Source organism: Aristolochia californica, unplaced genomic scaffold, assembly GCF_029961685.1.
Source record: "Aristolochia californica isolate CCGP_79_NKW_82.1479 unplaced genomic scaffold, dmAriCali1.0.hap1 SCAF_7, whole genome shotgun sequence".
Classification (NCBI taxonomy): domain Eukaryota; kingdom Viridiplantae; phylum Streptophyta; class Magnoliopsida; order Piperales; family Aristolochiaceae; genus Aristolochia; species Aristolochia californica.
The window spans coordinates 35,123,818-35,147,371 of record NW_027182268.1 but is presented as its reverse complement, the minus strand read 5'-3'; the positions used below and the strand labels follow the sequence as shown (position 1 = coordinate 35,147,371).

Sequence of the window (23,554 nt, the reverse complement as noted above, 5' to 3'; positions counted from 1 at the left end):
TAACATGAAGATTGTCAAAGGTCATATGATCGATAGCACCAGAATCAATTATCCATTCACTATTTCTACTAGGAGTAGAAGTATTAAGAACCTTACCAGATGTAGCGATTAAGACTGATGCATCCTCAGTTGTGTGAGAGGTGGAAGGTTCTGCTACTACAACGGAAGCATGATTATTTGATTTGGAGTTCCTTTTGCGAGGTGCTTTTGTAGGGTCCCACCATTCTGGATACCCGATAAGTTCATAACATCGTTCCTTTGTATGCCCAGTCTCACCACAGTGAGTACAAATGCGCTCTGGTTTGGTTGTTCCAACCTCATAGCTACGATTCTGAGATCCTGATGTTCGATTTTGATAACTGTTATGACCAGTTGGTCGAGCTGTTTTAGGCTTAGCTCGACGTGCTACCATTGCAGATGTCTCAACACGGTCAACTTCACTATTTAAAGTGGTTCTACGAACAGAGTCACGACGTACATAAGCATAAGCTTCTTCAAGATCCAATATTGGGTCTTTTCTGAGAATTTCGCCACGGACTTGTTCGAACTCTGCATCCAATCCGTTTAAGAAAATATGAATGCGCAATCTTTCAACGGATTTCCTATAAGCGATAACATCATCAGGATCTTTCATTATAGTCCTGTCACGATGATCAAGTTCTTGAAAAATTTCCACAAGATCACCATAAATCTTTGATAAAGGACGACCAGTCTGTTTGGTGGAGAAAGCTCTCTGATTCAATGAAAATAATTGTGATTCATCTGACCCATCATAGAAAGCTTTTTCCAGAGCATTCCATATTTCGCGTGCGGTACGCAGCCGAATATAGCGCTTCATAATGTCTGGTGACATAGAGGTTAACAACCACCCCTTGACTTTTTGATTTTCAGTATACCATTTCACATAGGAGGCATCCGTTTCTTGTGGGAATGGTGTTTTTCCCATAATATATTCAAGTTTTTCTCATCCCGCAATTTGCGTCTCCATGATTTGGGACCATACATCATAGTTGACTTCGGTAAGAGTGACACTGGTTGTAAAACCAGAGTGTTCGGATTGCACATGAATAATCGGTGTTAATTCCTTCGACATGATGAAAAGAAGGTCCGTAGAGTGGTCCGGTCTGGTCTGGTTCACAAAAAATAATATTGATATGATCTGGTCCGTATACTGATCCGGTCTGGTCCAATTCCCTTTCTAAAAAATAATAATAATCTTGGACCGGTCTGGTCTGGTCCGATCCCGGTTCGCTGGGCCGATCTTGGTCTATCCGAGACCGGATCGCTCGGGCAGAAATACTATAACCACCTAAGTTCAAAAAAAAAAAAAAAAAAAAAAAAAACAAAAATTAAACTAGACCGGACCGGTTACTGTACCTCTTCTTCCTCGAGACGACGAAGTTTTCGTGTCTCGACAGTGCGTCTCCCCCTTTGCCGGCGTCAGCTCTGATGATATTCTAGAATACTGTCGTCGGTGAAGCTTCTGTTGAGGTCCGAGCAGTGGCTCGGCTACGATCGTCGGCGGCCTGCAGAACGTCCGAACAGCGCTGTTTCGTGGTGAGTCGTCGGTCGGCGAAGCGTCGGATGGAAAGGTCGAGCAGTGGCTCGGATACGGTCGTCGGCGGCTTGTGGAACGTCTCGACGAAGCTTTCTGATGGAAGATCGTCGGCGGTGGTCTGCGGAGCTTCCGAACAACTCTGTTTTGCGGCGAAACAGAGTTTAGATTACGGAACAGAGATTTTTCACTCTGTTCTTCGGCTATTCTTCGGCTACAACTACAGAACAGAGCTTTCGCTCTGCTCTTCGGCTACGAGAAGGAGAAGGAGATGATTCTCCTGCTCTGATACCAACTCGAAAATAATGATTCACATTCAATCTTAATTTCTCATTCACATCATCGGCTTAAATAGCCGTTATACAAAATATACATGGAAAAATTTGAGTGATTAACGGGATTACCCCAATCACCGGATTTACAGAATATTACATGATTTCTCCTTAAGGAAAGAAATCTCTAAGTAAATCTTAACAGTGAGGCTATAGAAGAGCCACTTCACAAAAGGAACAAAAACATCGAATATCAGAGAGGCAAAAAGCATGACCATTGTCGAATTTTTCATTGTTTTTTGGCTAATACAACGTCTCTATTTTAGAGAAAACCCTCATCATTTTTTATTTTTTTTTGTGTTTGATTATTGAATAAAGTTTATGCATACTATTATACGGTGTTTATGAATAATTTTATGCAAAGATTATGCTAAATTTTAAGTAAAATTTATGCATAATTTTGTGTATAATTTATTTGATATGTATTTTATGCAAAGTTTTAAATAGGTTAGAGCTCAAACCTCGCTCGAGCTCGAACTCGAAATTGGTTAAAATTATTGGGCTCAAACTCAATTACAATCTTAAGCTCAAGGTTGGGCTCGACTCGAACTCAAGTTTAAAATATTTAAATCAAACCTAGTTCTAATATATGTAGGTTCGAGCTCGGTTCAAGTCGATGCCACCCCTAGTTGCGGCTTATGATTGAAGATAAAACAACTTATGCCCATTATGTAAATTACAACATATTTGACAACTACCCTGATAATCATCTTATTAGAATTAAAATATTTTTGACATTTTTTAATATTTCATAGCTCTTTTAATTTAGGCATTTATGAAGTTTACACGAAGCGTGATGCTAGCAACAACAAAACAAAGAAAAATTAGGGTTTCCCGATCGCGATTTCATTCCTCTAATGACGCCTAAAACGAATATTTACGGCTTAATCAAGTTAAGTCCGGGGTGAGTAGGGAATTAGGGTTTCTGAAAAAGCACACCAAACCCAGAAACTTTTTCTTTCAATTTTCCCGGAAAAATAAAGAGGAGAGAGAGAGAGAGAGAGAGAATTTCCTTTTTTACTCAAAAAGGAGGTGTGGGTGATATTTTTCCTTTCTTTTTCCCACCTCCACAAAAGGCTAGCCCTGCCTGTTCTTTCTTCTCTTCTTTGCTTTTGCTGCTGCTGTAAGTGTCATTTTCTCGCACATACTTCACACAAACAAGCAAAAAGGGAAGCGATCTCCCTTTGTCATTACCTCCACTCATCTCCCAACTCTTCTTCTTCCTCTTTTTCTCTCTCTCTCTCTTGCTGTTCTGTCCAACTTCCTCTATGGAGATAGGAAAGAGAAAACTCGGATGGCTTACCTGAAATCTCAGCTTCCTCTTGCCTAAAACTGTTAGTTGGACAACCTGTTTGGAAAAGGTAACTCCAAGATATCATCATCAGCGACTGCAACAAGGAGGAAGTAGTCGGAAGGGAGAAAGAGTAGTACACAAGAAGAAAGGGTTTTTGCAGATTGATATTACTGTTCGCTTGGTGAATGATGGAACTGTTTTCTGCGCAACCGGACTTGTCTCTTCAAATCAGGGTTCTGGAGAAGAGATCTGGACACCAATAGTGTGATCCCGTCAGCATAGAAACCCGATGCGAGATTCGAGCTATCGTTGGCGAATCCGAGGCCTTCTGAATCCATCGGCAGCCTCTATCATCATCTGAAACAGAATCTGAGCCACCATCCTCATTTTCATGGGCATCAGCTGTATCATCATCCCCAGCAGCAGCTGTACGGGGGCGGCCATCATCACGATCTGGGTTACCTGAGACCTATCAGAGGAATCCACAACCCTCCGTCCTTTCCATTTGTGCAACGGCAGACATGCGACCATTCCACTAAAATTCAGACAAGTCCTCAAAATTTATCAGTTTCATCCAATCCAGTAACAACACCTCTAGTCAATTCAACAATAAGAAACAACCATCATCTACCCTTCATCAAATGAGATTCGCTATCAAATTTGTAAAAAATCCAAGCATCAGTTTAATCTTAATTATCAAGCAGAAAATATTCCAAAGTGCTCTAACTGCACTCACCATACTAGAACCAAAAGCAGACTCATAATGGCTCCAAGATAATGTCTAATTTCAGTTCTTTTTTAGACACTTGGGTTAGTTGTCAAATGGCAAAATAAACTTCTAAGCCACTTGGAGTAGTACATTCTAATTTGTAGGGACCCTTACAATTGATTTCAAAATCTAGATTTAAGTACCACAATTGTTTTGTTGATAATTATAGCAGACTTGTTTGGATGTATCCTCTAAAGGCTAAAAATGAAGCTTTGGAGCGTTTGTTAATCTAGAAATATGGTAGAAAATCAATTCTCCTGTAGAATAAAAATACTTAATTCAGATGGAGGAGGTGAGTCCATAAACTCTTTTTAAAGTTTATTTAATTCAATATGGAATTATTCATCATCTTTCTTGTTCTTATACTCCGAAACAAAATGAAGTAGTTGAAAGAAAGCATAGACACATTGTTGAAACAAGATTAACATTGTTATATGTTCCTAATAGTTTTAGGGTTGAGGCTTTTTAAACTAAATTATATTTGATTAGTCGAATTCCTACTGCTCCATTACAAGGTAAAATTCCTTACTTCTAAATGTCACTACTATTTACAATCATATTTGTGCTTTTGGATGTACATGTTTTTCTTGTTTAAGATCTTATAACAAAGAAAAATTTGAACCACAATCACTACTTTGTGTATTTCTTGGATTTCATGATTGTTTTAAAGTTTTAAAATGATTTTTTCCTTCTTTAAACAAGTTTTTTTTTACCACTAGACATGTTATTTTTTATGAGTCATGTTTTCCTTATACATCACCTAAAAATTTTAAAATTGTTAACCCTTTAACTCTTCTTGTAAATGATTTTTTTTTTGAAACATTATATAAAATACCTAGCATTTCAACTACTTATTCATCCTCAGATGAAATTTGTGTTCATAACCCTCCAAGTTTATCCCCAAAAACTCCCATACTATGTCCAACATCATCACCTAGTTCAACACCTTCATCCCAAATCTCACCAAGCATTGGTCAAATTGAAATTATCCTTCCTATTTACCATCCGCTTGCATTTCTTCCTCCCCACCCTAATCACCATCCAACGATGACTAGAGCCAAGAGTAAGGCAGCTTCCTCAAGTCTTCAAGCTCATATAGTCACGCATGTATTTAAGCCTACATCATATAAACTTGCTCTTGTACTTCCTCAATGGCATGATGCCATGAAAGAAGAGTACCATGCTCTTCAACAAAACAATATATGTGAACTCGTACCTAAAAATTTTAGTATGCATGTTGTGGGGTCACAATGAGTCTTTAGAACCAAATTCAAGACAAATGAATATATAAAAAAATACAAAACTTGTCTTGTGGCTCAGGGATAGCGCTAGATTCAAGAAATCAATTATGGTCAAACATTTAGTCTCATTGTCTGACCTCAAATAATTCAAGTAGTACTTAGCCTAGCCCTCCAACGTAATTGGTCATTGCATCTATTCAACATTAACAATGTTTTTCTTCATGGATCTCCCGATGAGGAAGTGTTTATGAGACAACCAACAGGTTTTGAAATTTTCACTTTCCAAACCATATATGTAGGCTCAAAAAATCATCTAAGTCTCAAACAAACCACTCGTGCTTGCTCACCCAAAAAGAATGTAGCAAAAAAATTTATTATCACTAAAGATAAATTTCACTTCACTAGGAAAAAAATATGTTTGCTTAAAATAATTTCATAATTGTTAAAAATTAATTAACCTTCTTTGAGAATTTACGCACATATATCTTTGTATCAAAACATAGGTATATTTTCATAATTAAGGTATTTGTGTGTATTCTAAGTGATGTTGAATCTTCGGGGCATGTTTGGATATCATAGAAAAGAAAAGAAAAAAAAGTGAGAAAGTGATTTTCTATTGTTTGGCAGAATCATGGAGAGAAAATAAAATAAGAGAAAAATATGGTTTCTCTATAAGTTATAATATTTTCCATCTTCAAATGATAGAATTTGAAGAGAAAAAGAAAAAATAGAAAGGGGTAAAGAAAATTTTGTCGGACAATCAAACAACTTGCAGTAGTTCATGTTGACAAACATTCTCATCTTTGAGTCTGCTTCCTCTCTAAACGAGCATCTTTCACATGAAATTTCTCATCTCCAACGCTCTTTCCTCCCTCAACGAGTTTGAAGCACTAAAAAAAAAAAGCACGTCGTTTTGCCAATTGAAGTCAATATGAAAGATCTTGCAACAAATTGTAGTCATGTAGCAGCACTTGTGAAAACTCTCATTGAAGGTGATTTCAAGCTCTTGGGGCCAGCAATGTCAACGAATGTGGTCATGGAATCCAAAAGGATTGTCTAGATTCTGAGGATGGTGGCAGTGGAGAAGGCTGCGCCAGAGGCAGGGGCATATGGTGTACTATTAGTGGTGCAGGGCCCACAAAAGTGGTTCTGACCGATGGCAAGGAAGCTTGTTTGGAGATTGGAATTCATATGGTGGAGGCATTTTGAAAGGAAGGGAACTTGAAAGCGACTGTAGTATAGAGGATTTTTTAAGAAAAATAATGGTGAAATTTTCATAAAATTGAATGAAAATTGAGGGAAATATAAGAGTTTTTTGTTTGAACAAAAAATTGGCTCCGATAAAAAAATGAGAAAACCAAACCAAAAACAATAAACAGATAGTGGAAGGGTTAAGATCTTCTATTCGGATCCAAATATGAGAAGAGGAATGTAGTGTGTTTATGCGGATTCTCTGTCGGTTTCCCAACTCAGATTCGAAACTGCGCATCGGATTGCACAGTAGTTCCTCGAGTTGGAAGTGAACCTACATGTCGAATAGACACATGGTTTAGCATTGCGGATGTTATACCATCGTATCAGGTCTACACATAGTACCAACATCAGAACTGGTTTTTAAACCGGATGTGCGAGCTAGCTTGCCTATTAGGGCAAACCACGTTGGCTTGTTGTCTTCCTCTTGACACAAAATGAACTAGAGATTTGAAATCTTAATTTCACCATCATTATTTGATGGAGTTTGAGGAAACAAGAGGGAAAATACTCTTATTTGACTCATCTTTCAAACTAATGCTTCAATTTAAATAAAAAACCACTATATTACAACAAAAAAATGATTCATAAACATGGTCCTCGTTGGTGAAAAACACAAAATTTTAAACTATTTCTCAATGGATTTTGATGAAACAAGAGACAAAATTCTCAAAGTAAATTGATCTATCTAATGCATAAGTCAATTTGAATGAAAACATGGAAATAAATAATGTACAAAAACTATGCAGGAAATTAACTGTGAAACAAAAATATAGCCAAAATTAAACCTTCGGATTTGACACCATGAGAAACTTCTATGCGAAAATAAAATTGAAGATGAAAGGAACAAAAAGGACAAACCAATTTTACATGGTTCTGCCCTAGGAGACTAATACATGGACGAAAAGAGAGGGAGAAATTTTATTAAATCACAATGAATTTTTAAAATTAGGGATTCAAATTTCATTAATTTAAGAAACCAAAAAATCAATCAAGATTTTCTCTTGACTTTAGGAAATCACGTCAAATCAATCTCTTGATTGATTTGTAATTAATTTCCTAAATTATTATATAATTTAATTCGTGTTGAAAGATGAAACCCATGTATAGTAGCAATGATGTAAAATGTCTTTATTTCTTGTCCCTTTTCCTCCCCAATTAGGGTGAAAGGGCCTTGATAATAATTTGTAAGATGTACAATGTTATAAATACATGTTGAGGGGGAGGATTCAAATGCACTTAAACTAATCATCCTTCCCTCCTTATCTCACTCTCTCTCTTGGCTGACCCTCCTCCTTTTCCCTCTCTCCTTCTCCTTCCAATCGTGTACCTCTTCCTTCTCTCTCCCTCTTGCTACTCTCTTCTCTCTTAATCTAGTGTGTTTACTAAAAATCTCATGGGATCCTAAATCGAACATGGTATTAGAGCATTAGGCTTGGGATCCCAAAATTATAATGTTGGTTGATCAAGGTTTTATCAATTCTCTCAGTGGAACCTCTTTTTTCGCTACTTTTCCTTGAGATGAATGTTTCTCTATATCTCAGAAAGTAAAGACCGGTCTGTTAGCGAAGGCGCAACATGCATATTAAAGACAAGTCATTCCAACACTCCCCCACATGGGGAACACCTGTGTACAAATGCAAATGCAAAATCCATCTTATACGGGCACGGCCAAAGACAAAGTCCTACCTATGCGGGGACGAAACAAACGGGGGGAGAGGGACTCGAACTCGAGACCACCTGCTCTGATAACATGTTACTAACCATTGCGCCAAAAGATCGGTCTGTTAGCGAAGGCGCATCATGCATATTAAAGACAAGACATTCCAACATATTAGAATTGTATTTTATATATTAGCTTTAGCTTGGTTGATGTCAATGCGTTTAATCCATTCTATCTTCAGTGAAAGAGATCAATTTTTTAGCTTGATACAACTTGTGAAATTCTGGTTCTTTATTTTTTGAATGAAGTATTGCTATTTGATTGATGGTTCCATGGTGCTTTATGATTGAAAGGGTATCTTTACATGTGTTAGGTTGTTAAGAATGAAGGTTGATATCATAATTCATTTTTTTTGAACTCGTGAAGGTGCTTGCATTTGCGCACGAGATTTTTTTTTTTGAGAAAGGATACATGTTGTTCTTTCACACTGGAAGATATTCTATCATTAAGATTGATTATGGATATTCTTTCCTAAATTTTAAGAGGAAAAAAGGAAAGAAAATGGTGGAGTTACATGATTAGTTGGCGTATGACTTATTGAAGGAAATTTCCTTCTTCAAAATATCTTCAAAATTGATTGAGATCTCTTGAATTTGTTATAATTTCACATACCTTGATCTTCTCTTTGGGTTGTATCCCACGTAAGGAAAATATTAGAAAGACTTATCCAAAAGATTCAAGAAAAAAAGACAACAAAGGGTGGTTCTTTGGGTTAGTTGTTGGCACCAAACCACTAGAAAGAAAGATTCATTCTTAAAAAGATATCCAAGATCTCCTTCTTGGTATGATTAATGACTACCTTGCTTAACTATTTCCTTGCCAAAAACATTTAAGGCAAGTCAATGATTGAGATTGATTTGATGAAGTGGGAACTAAGACACTAAAGGAAGGTTTCTTATTTTATTTTTGGAAAGTGGTTGATTGGAGGAAGATCTTCCTTGATTTGATTTCTTGTTCAAATATCCTTTCCTAAGTGAGAAAACAATTACATAATTTACCTATCTGTTGATCTCAACCAGCATATACTCTCCTTATTTAGTGCATGATTAGTTGTTGCAAAGATTTCATTTTGGTTTTAGGTTAGATACTCCTTTCCCAAGTTGGTTCCAACCCGAGTTGGTTAGCTCTCCCTTTTTTTCTCAAGTTGGTTCCAACCCGAGTTGGCCTTGGTCTCCACCTCTTGGGTTGGTTCATATTTTGGTTGCCTTATTGGCTTGCTTCAAGGTGCTTCCATCGCTCATATCGGAGGAGAATTAATACATGGTTCAAACTTGCAAAGTCTTATAAGTTTTATTCATAGAAGTCTTCTTCGATTGTTCACTCTCGGGTTACCATTCTTATATAAGTAAAATATTTCTAGTTTCATTCCTAATGGTTGAAGATCACTTGGGGAGAAAGAGTGACCTTCTCAAAATTACCACTATACTCTTGAGAGGGTTATCTAATTACTTGAGCTGGTCATAGTCGGTTAGGAAGCTTCTCATTACACTGGACCCCTTAGGCCATCTCACCAAACCAGCTCCACTTATTGATGAGGAGGATAACTCCTATATTATGTGGTTGAAGAATGATATATTGGTAATTAGTTGGTTGATAAATATCATGGAGAAGCATGTGGCCAATAATGTGGTCCACCTTGAGACGACCAAACAGATATGGGACACTTGTGTCAAGTTGTACTCAAGCAAAGAGAACCTCCATAAATTGTATGATGTTATTCAAAACATATTCAATACAAAACATGGGGGCCACTAAGTGTCTCAAATATTTCACAAGTTAAGCATTTTGTCACGTTTGTGGATGATTCCACTAGAGTCACATGGCTATTTTTGTTTAAAGAAAGGTCTGAATTTTTTCCATATTTAAGTCTTTTTATGCCATGGTAAAAACTCATTTTGGTAAAAACATACAAGTTTTTTGTTTCGATAATGCCAAAGAGTATCGCTCTGGTGAATTTTGATCCTTTTATCAGGATTAGGGTATTTATCCATCAGATATTATGTGCCGAAAGTAAAAAAAAAACATCTTCTAGAGGTAGCCCATAGCTTGGTCTATTCTATGGATGTACCCTTTTTTACTGACTCACTCTCTTCTTACTGCCTACTTCCTTATTAATCAATTGCCTTCTTCAGTGTTTAATCATAAATTCCCGTATTCATTGTTATTTCCTGATGAAGAACTCGTTTCTCTTCCCTTGAATGTTTTTGGATGCACAAGTTTTGTTCATGTCACATTCCCCCAACATATCATTCATGTCACATCCCCCTAACAGAGTAAGTTTGATCGTAAGTCTATTAAGTGTATCTTTTTGGGTTACTCTAGTACCCAAAAGGTTATGTTTGTTATAATCCTTCTCTTTGGAAGGTTCTTGTATCTAGGGATGTTACCTTTTTTTAGGACACATCTTTTATTCTTTAAAAGATGTTCTTCCAGGTATTTCATTGATTTAGGCAACTCCAAGACCTATTGTGCCACTTGATGTCGATCTCCTTCACCCCCCTGAAGCAGCGACCAATACCACACCTATGGAGTTTACGAATCCCTTCGGGTTAAGCCCATCTTCACCTATCATATTTGGTTCACAACTTAATACTAGGCCTATAGCTCTGCGCAAGGAGCCTAGGCCCTCCACTTCTCATCCTACATCAAATTTTGTTTCTCACCATCAGTTGTCTTTTTCTTGTTGTCAATTTCTTGCATCTATCTCTTATATATATGTCCCCCAATCGTATTAGGAAGCTCTGAGACATCCAAGATGGAAGGTAGCAAGTGAAGAGGAAATGAATGCTTTATATGAGAATCAAACATGGACCTTGGTTTTGCTTCCTTCTGAGAAGAAACCTATGAGTTATATATGGGTTTTTATCATCAAGCACAATCCCGATGGTTATGTGGTTCGTCTTAAAGCCCATCTCATTGTCAAGGGATACACTTTGTGTTATGGAGTTGATTATGAGGAAATATCTCCCCGGTGAACAAGTTAAATTCAACACAAATCCTATCATCACTTGTTGTAAATTCTTCTTGGCCGGTATATCAACTTGATGTGAAAAATATTTTTTTAAATGGTGATATTAAGGAAGAGATCTATATGTGTCAACCACATGGTTTTGGGGTTGAGGGGGAGTTGGTGTGATGACTGAAGAAATCATTATGTGGTTTAAAACAATCTCCTCAAACTTGGTTTGACAAATTTAGCCAAACAATGTTGTGGTTTGGGTTCCATAGATGCTCAATTGATCATTCTGTATTGGTTAAGAACACCTTGAAGGGAAGTGTATTACTGTCAGTGATGTAGAAGGAATAAAGAAGTCAAAACAAAATACCTTGGACTTCTGAAATATTTTTTGGGTGTTGAAGTCTTCTAGTCAAAACATGAGATTATTTTATCTCAGAGGAAGTACGTTCTTGATCTACTAGAAAACACATGGATGATGGGATGTCATCCGACAGATACTCCTATTCATGTTAACACCAAGTTGTGTGCAAGCTCCGACGAATATGTGGAGGTGGGAAAATATCATAGGCTGGTTGGGAAAGTCATTTATCTGACAATGACAAGATCAAATTTAACATATGTCATAAGTGTGGTTAGTCAGTATATGCATAAAATACAAGTTATTCACTGGCAAGCTTTAGAGAGAAAGCTCCAATATTTTAAAGGAGCTCCCAGCAAGGGACTTCTATATAAATGTCACGGTCACCTTAATATTGAAGGAGTTGCGGACAAAGATTGGGCTGGATCACCTGATAACAGGAAATCCACTTTTGGGTATTGCACTTTAGTTGGAGGGAACTTGTTGGAAGATGGGTCCAAGCCCGCACCACCAAAGAAGGCCCACACATCCAAGTGTGTGGAAGATGGTTTCAAGCCCACAGACCAAGGAGAAGGCCTATAGTCCTACACAATGGAGGCACGATAGAAATTAAAGAGTCATCTCATAAAGATGACACTGATGTAATTAGTTTATGATTTATGTCTCTTATGCACTCTTACTAGGGTGAAGGGTATTCTTATAATATTAGTACTTTTGATATTTATAAATATAACTTAAGGGGGACGGTTTGGACAAGTCCATTACCCTATTCTTCCTCCTCATCCAAATTCCTCACTTTTCTTTTTCTCCTCCTTAAATCTTCTCTCCATAATTCTTCATCTTCTTTTCGCCCCTTAATCCTTTTCTACTGTGATTATACATCATGAAATCCTAAGTTTTAATATGGTATTAAAGTAGGCAATAATTTGAGATGTAAAAGGAGATGAAGATGGGGAAAAAGATGGAGAATAAAGTGAGGAAGAAGAAGAAGAATAAAAAGAAAAAAAAAAAAGAGTTTCTCATTTTTCCTTAAGTCTTGTTTCTCAAATTTGTATATTTCATTGGATATTTCACTCTTTTGCCGTATTTTTAATATAGAAAATTATATACCGTTGGAAATATATTTGAGTTAGTTTTCAACTCAAAAAGAATTATTGAATTCAAATTTTTCTAGAAAGAGAAATTAATATCTGAAACAGCAAAAGTAAAGCAATAGCAAAAAACTGCAATTTTTGAACCGTTTTATAAATTGTAGTATAATGTGATTATTGTGTTTTAGATAATCTGAGCTTTTTTCATGATAGGACAACTAGCATTCAATTAGTCGCCTTAGTTTTTAATTTTAAGTGATTAACAGTCCATATTCACCGCGAGAAGCAAGACTAGCATAAATTAAAAAGTTGAGGCCTTCATAGATTTATTCTACATATCTGTTTTAACTTCAGTCCTGTCAATGCGCAGGGAATGTTAATGGTGAAAGTAGTCAAATTGACACAAACTCGTTAAGGGAATGCTAAGGTGAAAAATGAATCAACTAATTCTCTCCTGGAACCCATATCTTCTTGTCCTGATTCACCCTCGTTTGTTTCTCTCCTTCCTGCAAACTATTTTCGATAAAAAAAAATATTATTTTTTGGGTAACCCATCGAAATGGAGTGACAAACTACCGAATGAGAATAAAAGAAAATGTCCACAGTCATGACTCGTGAGGATGCAGCGGGCGAGAACCGAGATATCCTTGAGCAGGAAACAGGAGAAAGAAACTGAGAGTGACTGAGCAAGCGACATGGTGAGGATTATTCCAATGGCCTCCCCTTCTCTTTCCCTCACCTCGCTTCTCCCTCTCTCCTTCTCTTCTCTGTCTCCCTTTAGAATCTCAGCCAACGCGCGCTTCGGTGTCTCTCTCAACGCATCGTCCTATCCTTCACGGAGGCTTGCTCTTTTCCATCTGGGTAGCGGTTTGTTCCAGTCTTTCAGAGCCCTAATTTTTTCTTTCCGTTCTTCCTTGTTTCTCTTGTTTCTTTTTGGGGTAGTTTCGAATTGTGTATGCTTGTTAATGAAACTGAATTTTGTGTTGTTCTCATTTCTGTTTTTGAAGCAATGAACGCTGCCTCTCAATGCCTCAGCTTTTATGCCTCTCATTGTCTGATTGAATTACTTTCGTTTAATTGAAACTAATTTTATATTTTCACCGAGTCATCTCTGAAAATGTGAGCTAATGAATCATTTTGAAGATTCTTATCTGTAAGTTACATTGTGTAACCTGTTTATTACGATTGTTGTTTTTGAGAAATAGAATACTCGATCTTTTTTTTGGTTTTGTGTTACTACTTTACTTGAGAGCTATGCGCTGCAGAGACGTTTTCATTACTGTGATTAATTGAATTATTTTCATCGTTTTGCAATCTTATGTGCTCTTGCAGAAGCTTGGACCGAGTTAAGTGATTTTTTCTCCCTTGTTCAAAATATGTATTTCTTTATTTTATACACTCTGTTCTCTCTCTCTTTTTTTTTTTCTTTTTTTTTTTCTGGTACAGAAACAACAGCCAGAGCCGATAGTAAAAGTCAATCATTGGCACGCCATACGTTTATTTGTTAAAACTACTATTAAACATTTATCACAAATTAATCAGTATGAGCGTTAGGATTTCTTTCATGCATGCCGTCTTACTTCTCCAAGTTTTTCATTCATGAGTTATCAATACATGATATATAGAGCATAAAAAGAATTTTACTTACCGTTACAAGAATTTGTTTCCGTAATATTTTGTAAAACAATGTTTAAGGACGTGATTATGCATTTTATTTGTAATCCAGTCATTCCACAAGCACAATTATTTGGAGTAAAACCATCTAGGCTACAGAGAACAGAAGGAAACAGTATAGAGGCTGGAACAGCTGGAAATAGAGCCCCAGCTAGCACTGCTGTTACCCAAGAAAGTGCTCTGGAGTGGGTGAAAAATGACAAAAGAAGACTACTTCATGTTGTTTACCGTGTAGGGGACTTGGATAAGACAATAAAGTACGTGAGTAATATACCAGTTACCTCTTTCTACCGGTTTGTTTCATAATTCACTGCTAACCTATGAATGAGGTGGTTTCAGGTTTTACACTGAATGTCTCGGAATGAAGCTATTGCGAAAACGTGACATACCTGAGGAGAGATACACAAATGCTTTCCTAGGATATGGTCCTGAAGATTCTCATTTTGTTGTCGAACTTACTTACAGTAAGTTCATTAGATAACTTCATTTAGGCTGATGCCACTTTTAGCAAGATTGATAAGTTTCTGTTTACTGGCTACAACTAGCTATCGTATTTTGGATCATCAAACGCACGTTAAAGCTTTGTAGATGATCTGATCTGCATCATATGTTACTATGGAATTTATGCTTCTTTTTAAACCTTGTTCAGACTATGGAGTGGACAAGTATGATATTGGGGCTGGGTTTGGCCATTTTGGTATTGCAATGGAGGACGTAAGTTTTCCTTCACCTTAAAATGGGTATTGTTCTTGGCTATAATTCAAATTTGGAGCGAAATATGTGCTCTCTTTGTGACATTGTTAATTGAGGACTCGGGAGAATCAAATGAATCATGTTTTGTCTATGCCAAGTTTTTCATTCATTGGAGATTTTCAAGTTTTTGTTGATTTGACCAAATCTATGATTATTAAGCACTCAATGAATTTCCAAAAAAGTTATTAGTATTCTTGGTTACTATTTTTTAATAAAAGAATTACTAACAGGGCTTTCACTAGTTCAATTATCAATGCTTTCCATTTATATATCAATATTTATAAAACAGTTAAATTTTTTTAAGAAAGTGCAAAATTTATGTTAATGTTGCTTGAGTATTTGCTTGGTTGACAACTTTCTGCTCCATCTATTTTATTTTAGATATGAAAAATTTCTTATTGACTTATTATAATCTTCAGAGGCCATTGCTTGACTAAATTGATTTTCATATAGGTTGCTAAAACTGTGGATCTTATAAAAGCTAAGGGAGGAAAAGTTACGAGGGAACCTGGTCCTGTTAGAGGTGGCAAGACAGTGATTGCTTTTATTGAAGATCCCGAAGGTTACAAGTTTGAGCTTTTGGAAAGAGAGCCTACACCAGAACCCTTGTGTCAAGTAATGCTTCGAGTGGGAGATCTTGATCGTTCAATAAATTTCTACGAGAAGGTGACAACTGTTCTAAATTGTTCAACTGTTTAGGAGGACTTACTGACAGTTACTGAACTATATTTTGGTCTCTCTAGTCTTATAAATTATATGGGGCATATGGGCCCAGTCACATGAATTACATGATTCTTTCACCTATCTTTCTCTACATTTATAAGACTGCTATTTTTCTGTCCTCACATGTGTTATTCATGAACAAGGTCTGATCATGTTACAAAGCCCACTTTTGTCATGTTATAATTTTTAAATTTGAGAGTTCTGATTTCAATATGTGATTCAAGGCATTTGGTATGGAGCTTCTTCATAAGCGAGATAATCCTGAATACAAGGTAACATCTCTATACTCATCAACAGGACATTCTTTTTTATTCACTATCATGTGATATTGTATAGTTTTCAAATGAAGAAGTCATGAATTACTTTATATGTACTGTTACATGCTCTATCTGCAGTAACGGAACATAATATCCTTCCTTTGCTTCTGTTCTTGCCTATTAGCTGCAAGAGAAAAATTCAGTGTCATGCAGTTTGATTCTGTTGTAATGCAAGTCCAGTAATATCAGATTGGATTCTTCACTATTGGAAATTTTAGAGAGAGCATGCATGTAAATTATTATTAAAGGTGATTCATCTTCGGTGTGGAAGAGGACAAGGAATGCACAACCAGAACACATTCATTTGACATTTAAAAAAAAATGTCGTTTACTTTTTTTGCTGCAGGAAGTTCAATTACAATTTGGACTAATTCATTTAATTACTTATTTGCCAGTATACAATAGCAATGATGGGATATGGTCCTGAAGATAAAAATGCAGTACTAGAGTTGACATACAACTATGGAGTTACAGAATATGATAAAGGAAATGCCTATGCACAGGTAAACAGTTCTGTTTGCTTTGACCCTGTGAAGTTGGATTAGGATGAAATTATTTTTGAGTTGTTTCCATTATTGACATTCATATGAGCTAGCTTAAATTTCTATTTAAAATTTTTCTGCTTTCTTGTCCTTTTTCTTTTTACTTCAACAATTGTTTGATGCAATTGGATAAATCTGACTAGGTATCCTGTAAATAAATTCTTAACAGATAGCCATAGGCACTGATGATGTCTATAAAACTGCTGAAGCAATTAAACTGCATGGGGGGAAGATCACTCGTGAACCTGGTCCTTTACCTGGAATCAACACCAAAATTACTGCCTGTTTGGACCCTGATGGATGGAAATCGGTATTTGATTTTTTTAAGTTGGTTGTATTGAGATTATTGGATGAAGTGTCTTCTGACAACGAAGCATTAGTATTTACCAACTGCTAGCTTGACCTCCAAGTATTTGTTACACAGGTTTCTAAACCTATTCTCACTGCTTTCATCTCTGTTCCTTGTGTTTCCTGCAGGTCTTTGTTGACAATATAGACCTCCTTAAGGAATTAGAGTAAGATTCTGTCAGTAAAATGCCTTGGCATTGCTTGGATTTTGCTCAACAGATCTGGCCTTTTTGCGGAATCGATTCTTCCAGAATCCCTGTAAGAGAAAGCTTGTAGATAGGTTGTACGACCCTCTGTAGTGACCAGTTGTAATAAGTTTCATCAAATTGGTGTGTAAGCTATTTTTTCTGTCTTTTTTTGTTTTTCAATTCATTTCATATCATCCCAAATTTACATTTTTTTGTTACTGAAAACTTGGACAAACTTCTTGTGGAGGGAGCAAATGCTGTATTTTCCACTTCTTGCAGTAGTGGATCAGCTTGGTTCTATGAACAGAAAACTGCACTGTTTTTGTTGGCATGGCAGTGCAGCATTTGTCTGATGCCTTCAACCCACATCTTTTTCTCCCTCTCTGTTTTGCATTCAAACTGAATGAGTCTTTCAGGAGTTCTGATCCCAAAGTAGGCCCTCTTTTCACCATCATCTGCTCGTCCAGGCCATCCAGGAACATTGCAACAGACGTCTGAAACAACACCTGTAACAGGGAACAGATTGTGAATCGTTAGTGAACAGGGCAAGTGGCTATCACTAAACTGGATCTTTTGTAGGGAGCTTACTCTTTTTCTTCTTGACAAACGTACCAACCATGTGTTTGCTTTTCATTTTTACAAGCACCTGCAATCGCTTTGGCTTTTAGAATTGCTGCTGGAAGGGACTTAATGCAGCAGGTGAAAAGCATTGTAAGTTCAAACTTCCAATTTTACCTCCAAATTCGAGTTTGTGTAGATTGAAACTTGCTTCCAGTGAAGAACTCCTGCCAGAGTGGTGAAACTACCGTTAGTTTCCAACCTGGTATGGCGTTAACAAGTAGATTAAGGTAATAACTGAATGAAATAAACAGCTTTTACACAAAGCTGATCCTTAGGATTCCACCTTTGCGTGTGCGTTTTAGAAGGTCTCCTCCTGCAGATACAAAGTTGAGAGCATATGATGTCATGGTCTTTTCATTCTCCCCAGCTAGTTCAATCGAACTATCACTGGGACAGAGAACGGCAGGCCGACTGCCCTTGAGAAGTCTTGCCCTGAGGGCTGTTGCGCCTCGTAAAGCTGCATCAAAGCAAAGTTAAATCGATTAGCTTTTAAACCAAGTCGTTGGCAGATTTCGACTCCGGTGAACTCTCGTTCTGTAAGTGTGTAATATTACCGGTTGCTGCACCGGCCGTTAATGTCATGATATCCCCGCTAGTCTGCACGTTAATGGCGGAGCTGATGGTTGTTAACATCTGATCACGATCAGCGCCCATATCTTCGGCCATCTCCACGCAATGCGAGGCCACCAGTGCCGCTGCCGATGCGGCTGCCGCTAATGTTTTGGAGTGCGCTGTCTCCCGAGCGGCCAAGGGATCCGGCGCTGTGGCAGTGGTGGCTGTGACGGCCGCGACGACTGCCGCAACTGCAGCAACCGACACGGCGGCATGCAACTGGGCGTTTTGGGTTCGGTTCTCCTCCTTTTTCCTTTCCTTCTGATCTTTCAACCATCTGCCTACTGTCTTCCCTCTCACCACGCTCTTGTACAGCTTTAATTAAATTGCAAATGAGAAAAGAGTTAGATATAAATCTGGCCAAATAGAAAATAATACGGCAATCGCGTGGAGATCAGATGTACCCCATGCCCAATCAATCGTTGCTTCAATAAAAATTCTGGATCAACTGCTTGCTGAAGTAGAAGCCACTCCTGGAAAAGATAAAAGGATTTCAGTAACTGCCCTTACTAGTCAGATAAGAACAACAGACTGTTGATTCTCAAATTATCCTAGAGGAACAATTTTTTTTCCCAAATAGTGATGAATCGAGCATGAAATTAACTTACCTTTATTTCTTCTCTTTCCTTTGGAGAAATCGGAGGACCATCACTAGGGGATTCAGCTGTAGCAGGAACGAGATGAATCAATTGTTGATTCTGATCATAAAAAGCAAGCTTAATTAGTACGATTTGATGAATACAGTCGAGTTGCGAATGCAACCTGCGGATGGCTTAAGCTGAGATCAGATGAGGAGAACGGATGGGATTAATCTTACTGTTTCCGGCGGGACTTTTGCAGCAGAAGATATCGGAATGGAACTCCTATCCTGCATCTCCAATTCCTGAGAGCAAGGGGGAGCAGAGTGGATGCCCTTGGACTGGTTACACGAGTCGGCGAGTGCTTTGGAGAGCTCGAGTGCGGAGAGGCTCCATGACCTCGCCAGAAATTCCATAGGCTCGATAGGAGTCTCCGGTCGAGGCACCGGAAACGGAAGCCAGCTTGCTGGACTCTCTTCGTCAATGTTCTCCAATCGGTTCGACATGCATTTGCCGTCGCAATTACAGTGATTCATTCCTTACCAGAAACATCAAACACCAAAGTGTTCATGTCAAGCAGTGCCTTCATAGACCGAGCTGCATGCAAGAAGAAGAGTGTTCAGATCATCGAGACGTACCTTACAGTAAATGACCTTTCATTCCAAGACAAGGAAAAATGGTAAACACACTGTTGTAGTAGCTCCTTGGAGAAGAAGACGATCGTACTGACTTCCTTTAATAAGCGTTGGCCAAAAAAGAAATGTTGAAAGTGGAGCTTTTATCTGTTATACTTGTACTTAAAAGCACCCTTATTGAGCTTTTAGCATCTTCTACCTCAATTTGTCTGCTTTTTCCAGTTTATCTTTCTTTCCACTCTCCCGTGTTCCATTAAAGGTCCTTCAGTCTCATCATTCGTCCGGACCCATGCAAGCCATGATTACGTAACTGAGGACCCTCATTTAGATAACCCGCACGGTCGATAATTTTTCTTCTGTTCTTGTCGTTCGTGGCTTGAATTCTTGGGAGAGCATCTGCATCTCTCTGCCCAACAAGGTTTGATCTTTATCTCTATCAGATTCAACCTTCAAATCTTGACAAGATTGGCCACTTTGACTGAATTCAGAGAGCCATGTGTTTTTATTCTTCGTCTATCCAGCAAAGCCTTTAGGGTACAGACGCCAAATAGTCTCATCACGGGCATCGTTCTTCGCCTCTTTCCATCTTTTTTCCTTGATCTTCTGGGAGCTGTCAAGCAGCAAAACACAACTGGTTCATAAATGGGAGCTTCTCATCATTGCGTATCACTTAGAGATGTTTAAAGCAAAGTTTTCGAATTTCTTTCTGAAGGCTCCGCGTACAGCCGCTCCAGTGCAAGCTTTATCTTGCTTTTCACTAGCCGTCCTGCTCCCTCCATTTCCTTCTTTCATAAACCATTGTAATCATGTTCACGATTTGAATAAACAAAATCGGAATCGACTGAAGGCGCACTGAAGGAAGGCCATCATGCGTGGCTGACTGCCGTAGGACTTCTCTTTTACAATTTGCATGGATTCTGTTGTCTCAGTAATAAATTTAATTTTTATAAATTAATATAAATTTCTAAATTTTTTAAAAAATAAAAAAGTAAGGACAATAATGGAGCCAAAAAAAGTTCTGAAAGAAGGCAAATCTTAAAATAAAAAAATTCAAAGAAACTTCCATTCAAAAATTAAATATTAACTGCATTTATACATTTTTTCATAAAAATATCAACTTGTTATATATAATAAACAAATTTAGGACAGTTAATAAAAATCGAAACAAGTTTGTTATATTTTTTTTATAATTTTAAATAAATATATATATATATAATCAGTAATAAGACCTATTAATTACATTTTCTCTCAAATAACTCAAAATTTTAAGAATTAATTTATAATATAAAAGACACAAAAAATAATTTTTAAAATTTTTAATTTTTAAATAAAAATATTTTTGGTGGGTTTTTACTGAAATGTTTTTCTTATTATTTATGGGAAATTTTTCAATGAAAAATTTACATTTTAAATTTTTTTAAATTATATTTATCCCTATGAAAATTTTAAAATATATAAAATATTATATCATTAATAAAACAATCACAAACATCCAAGGCAAATTTTATTTACATACAAAATGAGAATGAATAAAAATGTCTATAACAAAAAATATACATGCAAAAAAATATTTTTATCCAAATCATAAAGCATGAAATATAAACAAGCAGGACTATGTAGGAGGATCAAGTGAGGAAGAGTTGTATGAGTGTAAAGGGGTTACCTCAACTACTAGTCATTGAATCAAATGGTTCTACTTATATGAACAACTCTAGCACCCTTCAAAGCCATCCACATGGCTCTCCATGATGGGTGTTCTTGAAATATTCCACTTGATTCACTCTTACCCTACAAATGAAACAAAAACAAGTTAGATCACATATAATTAAAAGCACTAACAATACTACACATACCATCTCATAACATGCTTGGATAAATGACTTTGAGCCACATGAATATTGAAGTGTCTAGTCCTTTCCATTTTCAAAAATTTTCTTTGATATTCTCGTAATTTTTGGGAAAAAAAAGATAGTATGACATTAAAATAAAATTTTATCACTATAATACCAAAATATTTTTGGGGAAAAAAAGATAGTTTTTCCTCTTCTTCGTCTTTCGAATGACTTAAATAACAATTAGGTTCTGCAAAAATCTAACTGGTAGACATTGAAGTGACTCTAATGTATGATTAAGTGGAACATCATTCCTAACCAATAGGTTTTTGTCATCATTATGTTGCACACTGTAAGTGATTCCAGTGGATAATACCTGCTAGTAAGCTTTTGTTTCCAGAATGGCGGTATTTTGTTGCTCCAAAAACATCAAACACATTTTGGTTAACCACCTTTATTATGGCACACCACAAAACATCATATTTAGGATCATCTGTGTAGAAAACTTATTCCCCTTGATATGCCAACTCAAAAGGGTCATCAGTGCACCATGTACGAGCAATGTTGATACTCGTGAACCATTATTTTGCATTAAGATAGTGTCTTTTATTGCTTAAAACAAACCACTTTCATTTAAGCACATAAATAGATTTCTTTCTCAAGTAGCATAATTGTATTACATCAATCACCACCCCATGATAATTGAGATCATACTTTATAGTACCCCTTGACCACAACAATACCATTGTTTTGAATTCTACGATTTGCTTTGAATTGCTCAGTATGAACTCCCATATCGTTTATCATGCACATTGAGCAATAATGTTAATATATGTGGCTGATAATACAATTGTATATGTCTTTGTGTCTATTAAGACGACCTTGGTCGACTAATCAATATAATCACATGAATGAGGAGTTACTTAAATGTTTTTTTTATTTGTATACCTTAACAAATGTACACAACTAACCTTAGCTTTGAACCATTCTGCAAACTCTTCTTCATGTCACAGATCCACGTTTGTTCTACTCTCATAGTCAATAAGTTAATTGTGTTCACTATTCATCATAAATATTCTAATAATAAATACATATTTTGTAATAATAAAATCCTTTCACAAGTCCAAGGAACTTAATGGACTACTTATATGAGATATTCCTCAATCTCATCACAATCCCAAAGCATCTTATTATATTCGGTGGGCCAAGTTCAAACTCTCTATTACTACTTAATTGACAAGTTATGAGAACAAAATCAATTTTTTCCCTTCACACACTTAGGATCCTCATCATAATTTTGATCGATTTGGTTGAATCTCATTTCCACTCCATCCAAGTACATTGAAAAAAATTACTAGAGCTTCACTATCAATATATTATTTACCATTGGATCCTTTAGGTTGAGCTTTATTTGGTACTTTATTTTTAATATAGGAAGAAACCTATTCAATTGTATTGTGTTAGGGATAATACGACATAGAATAAGAAAAATTATATGCACGAAAGTAATGTTGACTATCTCTCTATTGGGTACAACTAGGGGTGGCATCGAGCCGAGCCGAGCTGAGCCGAACACGAACTTGCCTATGTTCGAGCTGAGCTTGATTTAAATATTTCAAACTTGAGCTCGAGCCGAGCCTAGCCTCAAGCCTAAAATTGTAATCAAGCTCAAGCCCAATAATTTTAATCTAGATCAAGCTTGAGCTTGAGCTGAGTTCAAGCTCCAACCTACATTTAAAACTTTGCATAAAATACAAGTCAAATAAATTGTATATAAAATTATGCATACATTTTACATAAATTTGGGCATAATCTCTACTTCAAATTGGACATAACCTCTGTATATTAACCCTGCATAAAATTATCTATACACTATGCATAAAATTATTCATAAAAGTTCCATAATTATGCATAAACTTTATTCAATATTCAAACACAAAAACATTCATTTGAAAAGCAACGCTAGTTTTGTCCATTTGTACTCAATCATATCGTTCTGATTCAACGACTAGAAAACCAGATCATGGAGACAGAGAAAAAGTTTAAGAAAAGTGATTTTGGATGACTTAATCATATGACCATTTTTTTGTTTTTTCTTCGGAGCATGGATTCATACAACAACAGTTTTGAAATGTTACCAATCTATTCTTCTAAAAAA

General features: G+C 36.6%; 2 protein-coding genes across 3 annotated transcripts; one reads left to right on the top strand and one right to left on the bottom strand.

Moving 5' to 3' along the window:
• Nucleotides 1-13,205: 13,205 nt before the first annotated feature.
• LOC137936630 (probable lactoylglutathione lyase, chloroplastic) lies at nt 13,206-17,373 on the top strand. Of its 2 annotated transcripts, none has more exons than XM_068781425.1 (9): nt 13,206-13,434; nt 14,300-14,504; nt 14,587-14,711; nt 14,897-14,961; nt 15,454-15,666; nt 15,948-15,995; nt 16,436-16,543; nt 16,752-16,892; nt 17,060-17,373. In XM_068781425.1, exons 1-9 carry the CDS (start codon nt 13,269-13,271, stop codon nt 17,099-17,101), a joined length of 1,113 nt encoding a protein of 370 aa, XP_068637526.1. In that variant the 5' UTR covers nt 13,206-13,268; the 3' UTR covers nt 17,102-17,373. The 2 variants fall into 2 exon arrangements, with proteins under 2 accessions (XP_068637526.1, XP_068637525.1); XM_068781424.1 differs by having other exon boundaries at nt 13,206-13,440.
• Nucleotides 17,374-17,415: 42 nt separating this feature from the next.
• LOC137937356 (VAN3-binding protein-like) lies at nt 17,416-19,465 on the bottom strand. The gene is made up of 8 exons (XM_068782424.1): nt 19,169-19,465; nt 18,960-19,049; nt 18,756-18,824; nt 18,294-18,666; nt 18,023-18,196; nt 17,854-17,903; nt 17,707-17,764; nt 17,416-17,624 (listed from the first exon to the last, which is right to left on the bottom strand). Exons 1-8 carry the CDS (start codon nt 19,463-19,465, stop codon nt 17,416-17,418), a joined length of 1,320 nt encoding a protein of 439 aa, XP_068638525.1.
• Between the last annotated feature and the right edge of the window lie 4,089 nt (nt 19,466-23,554).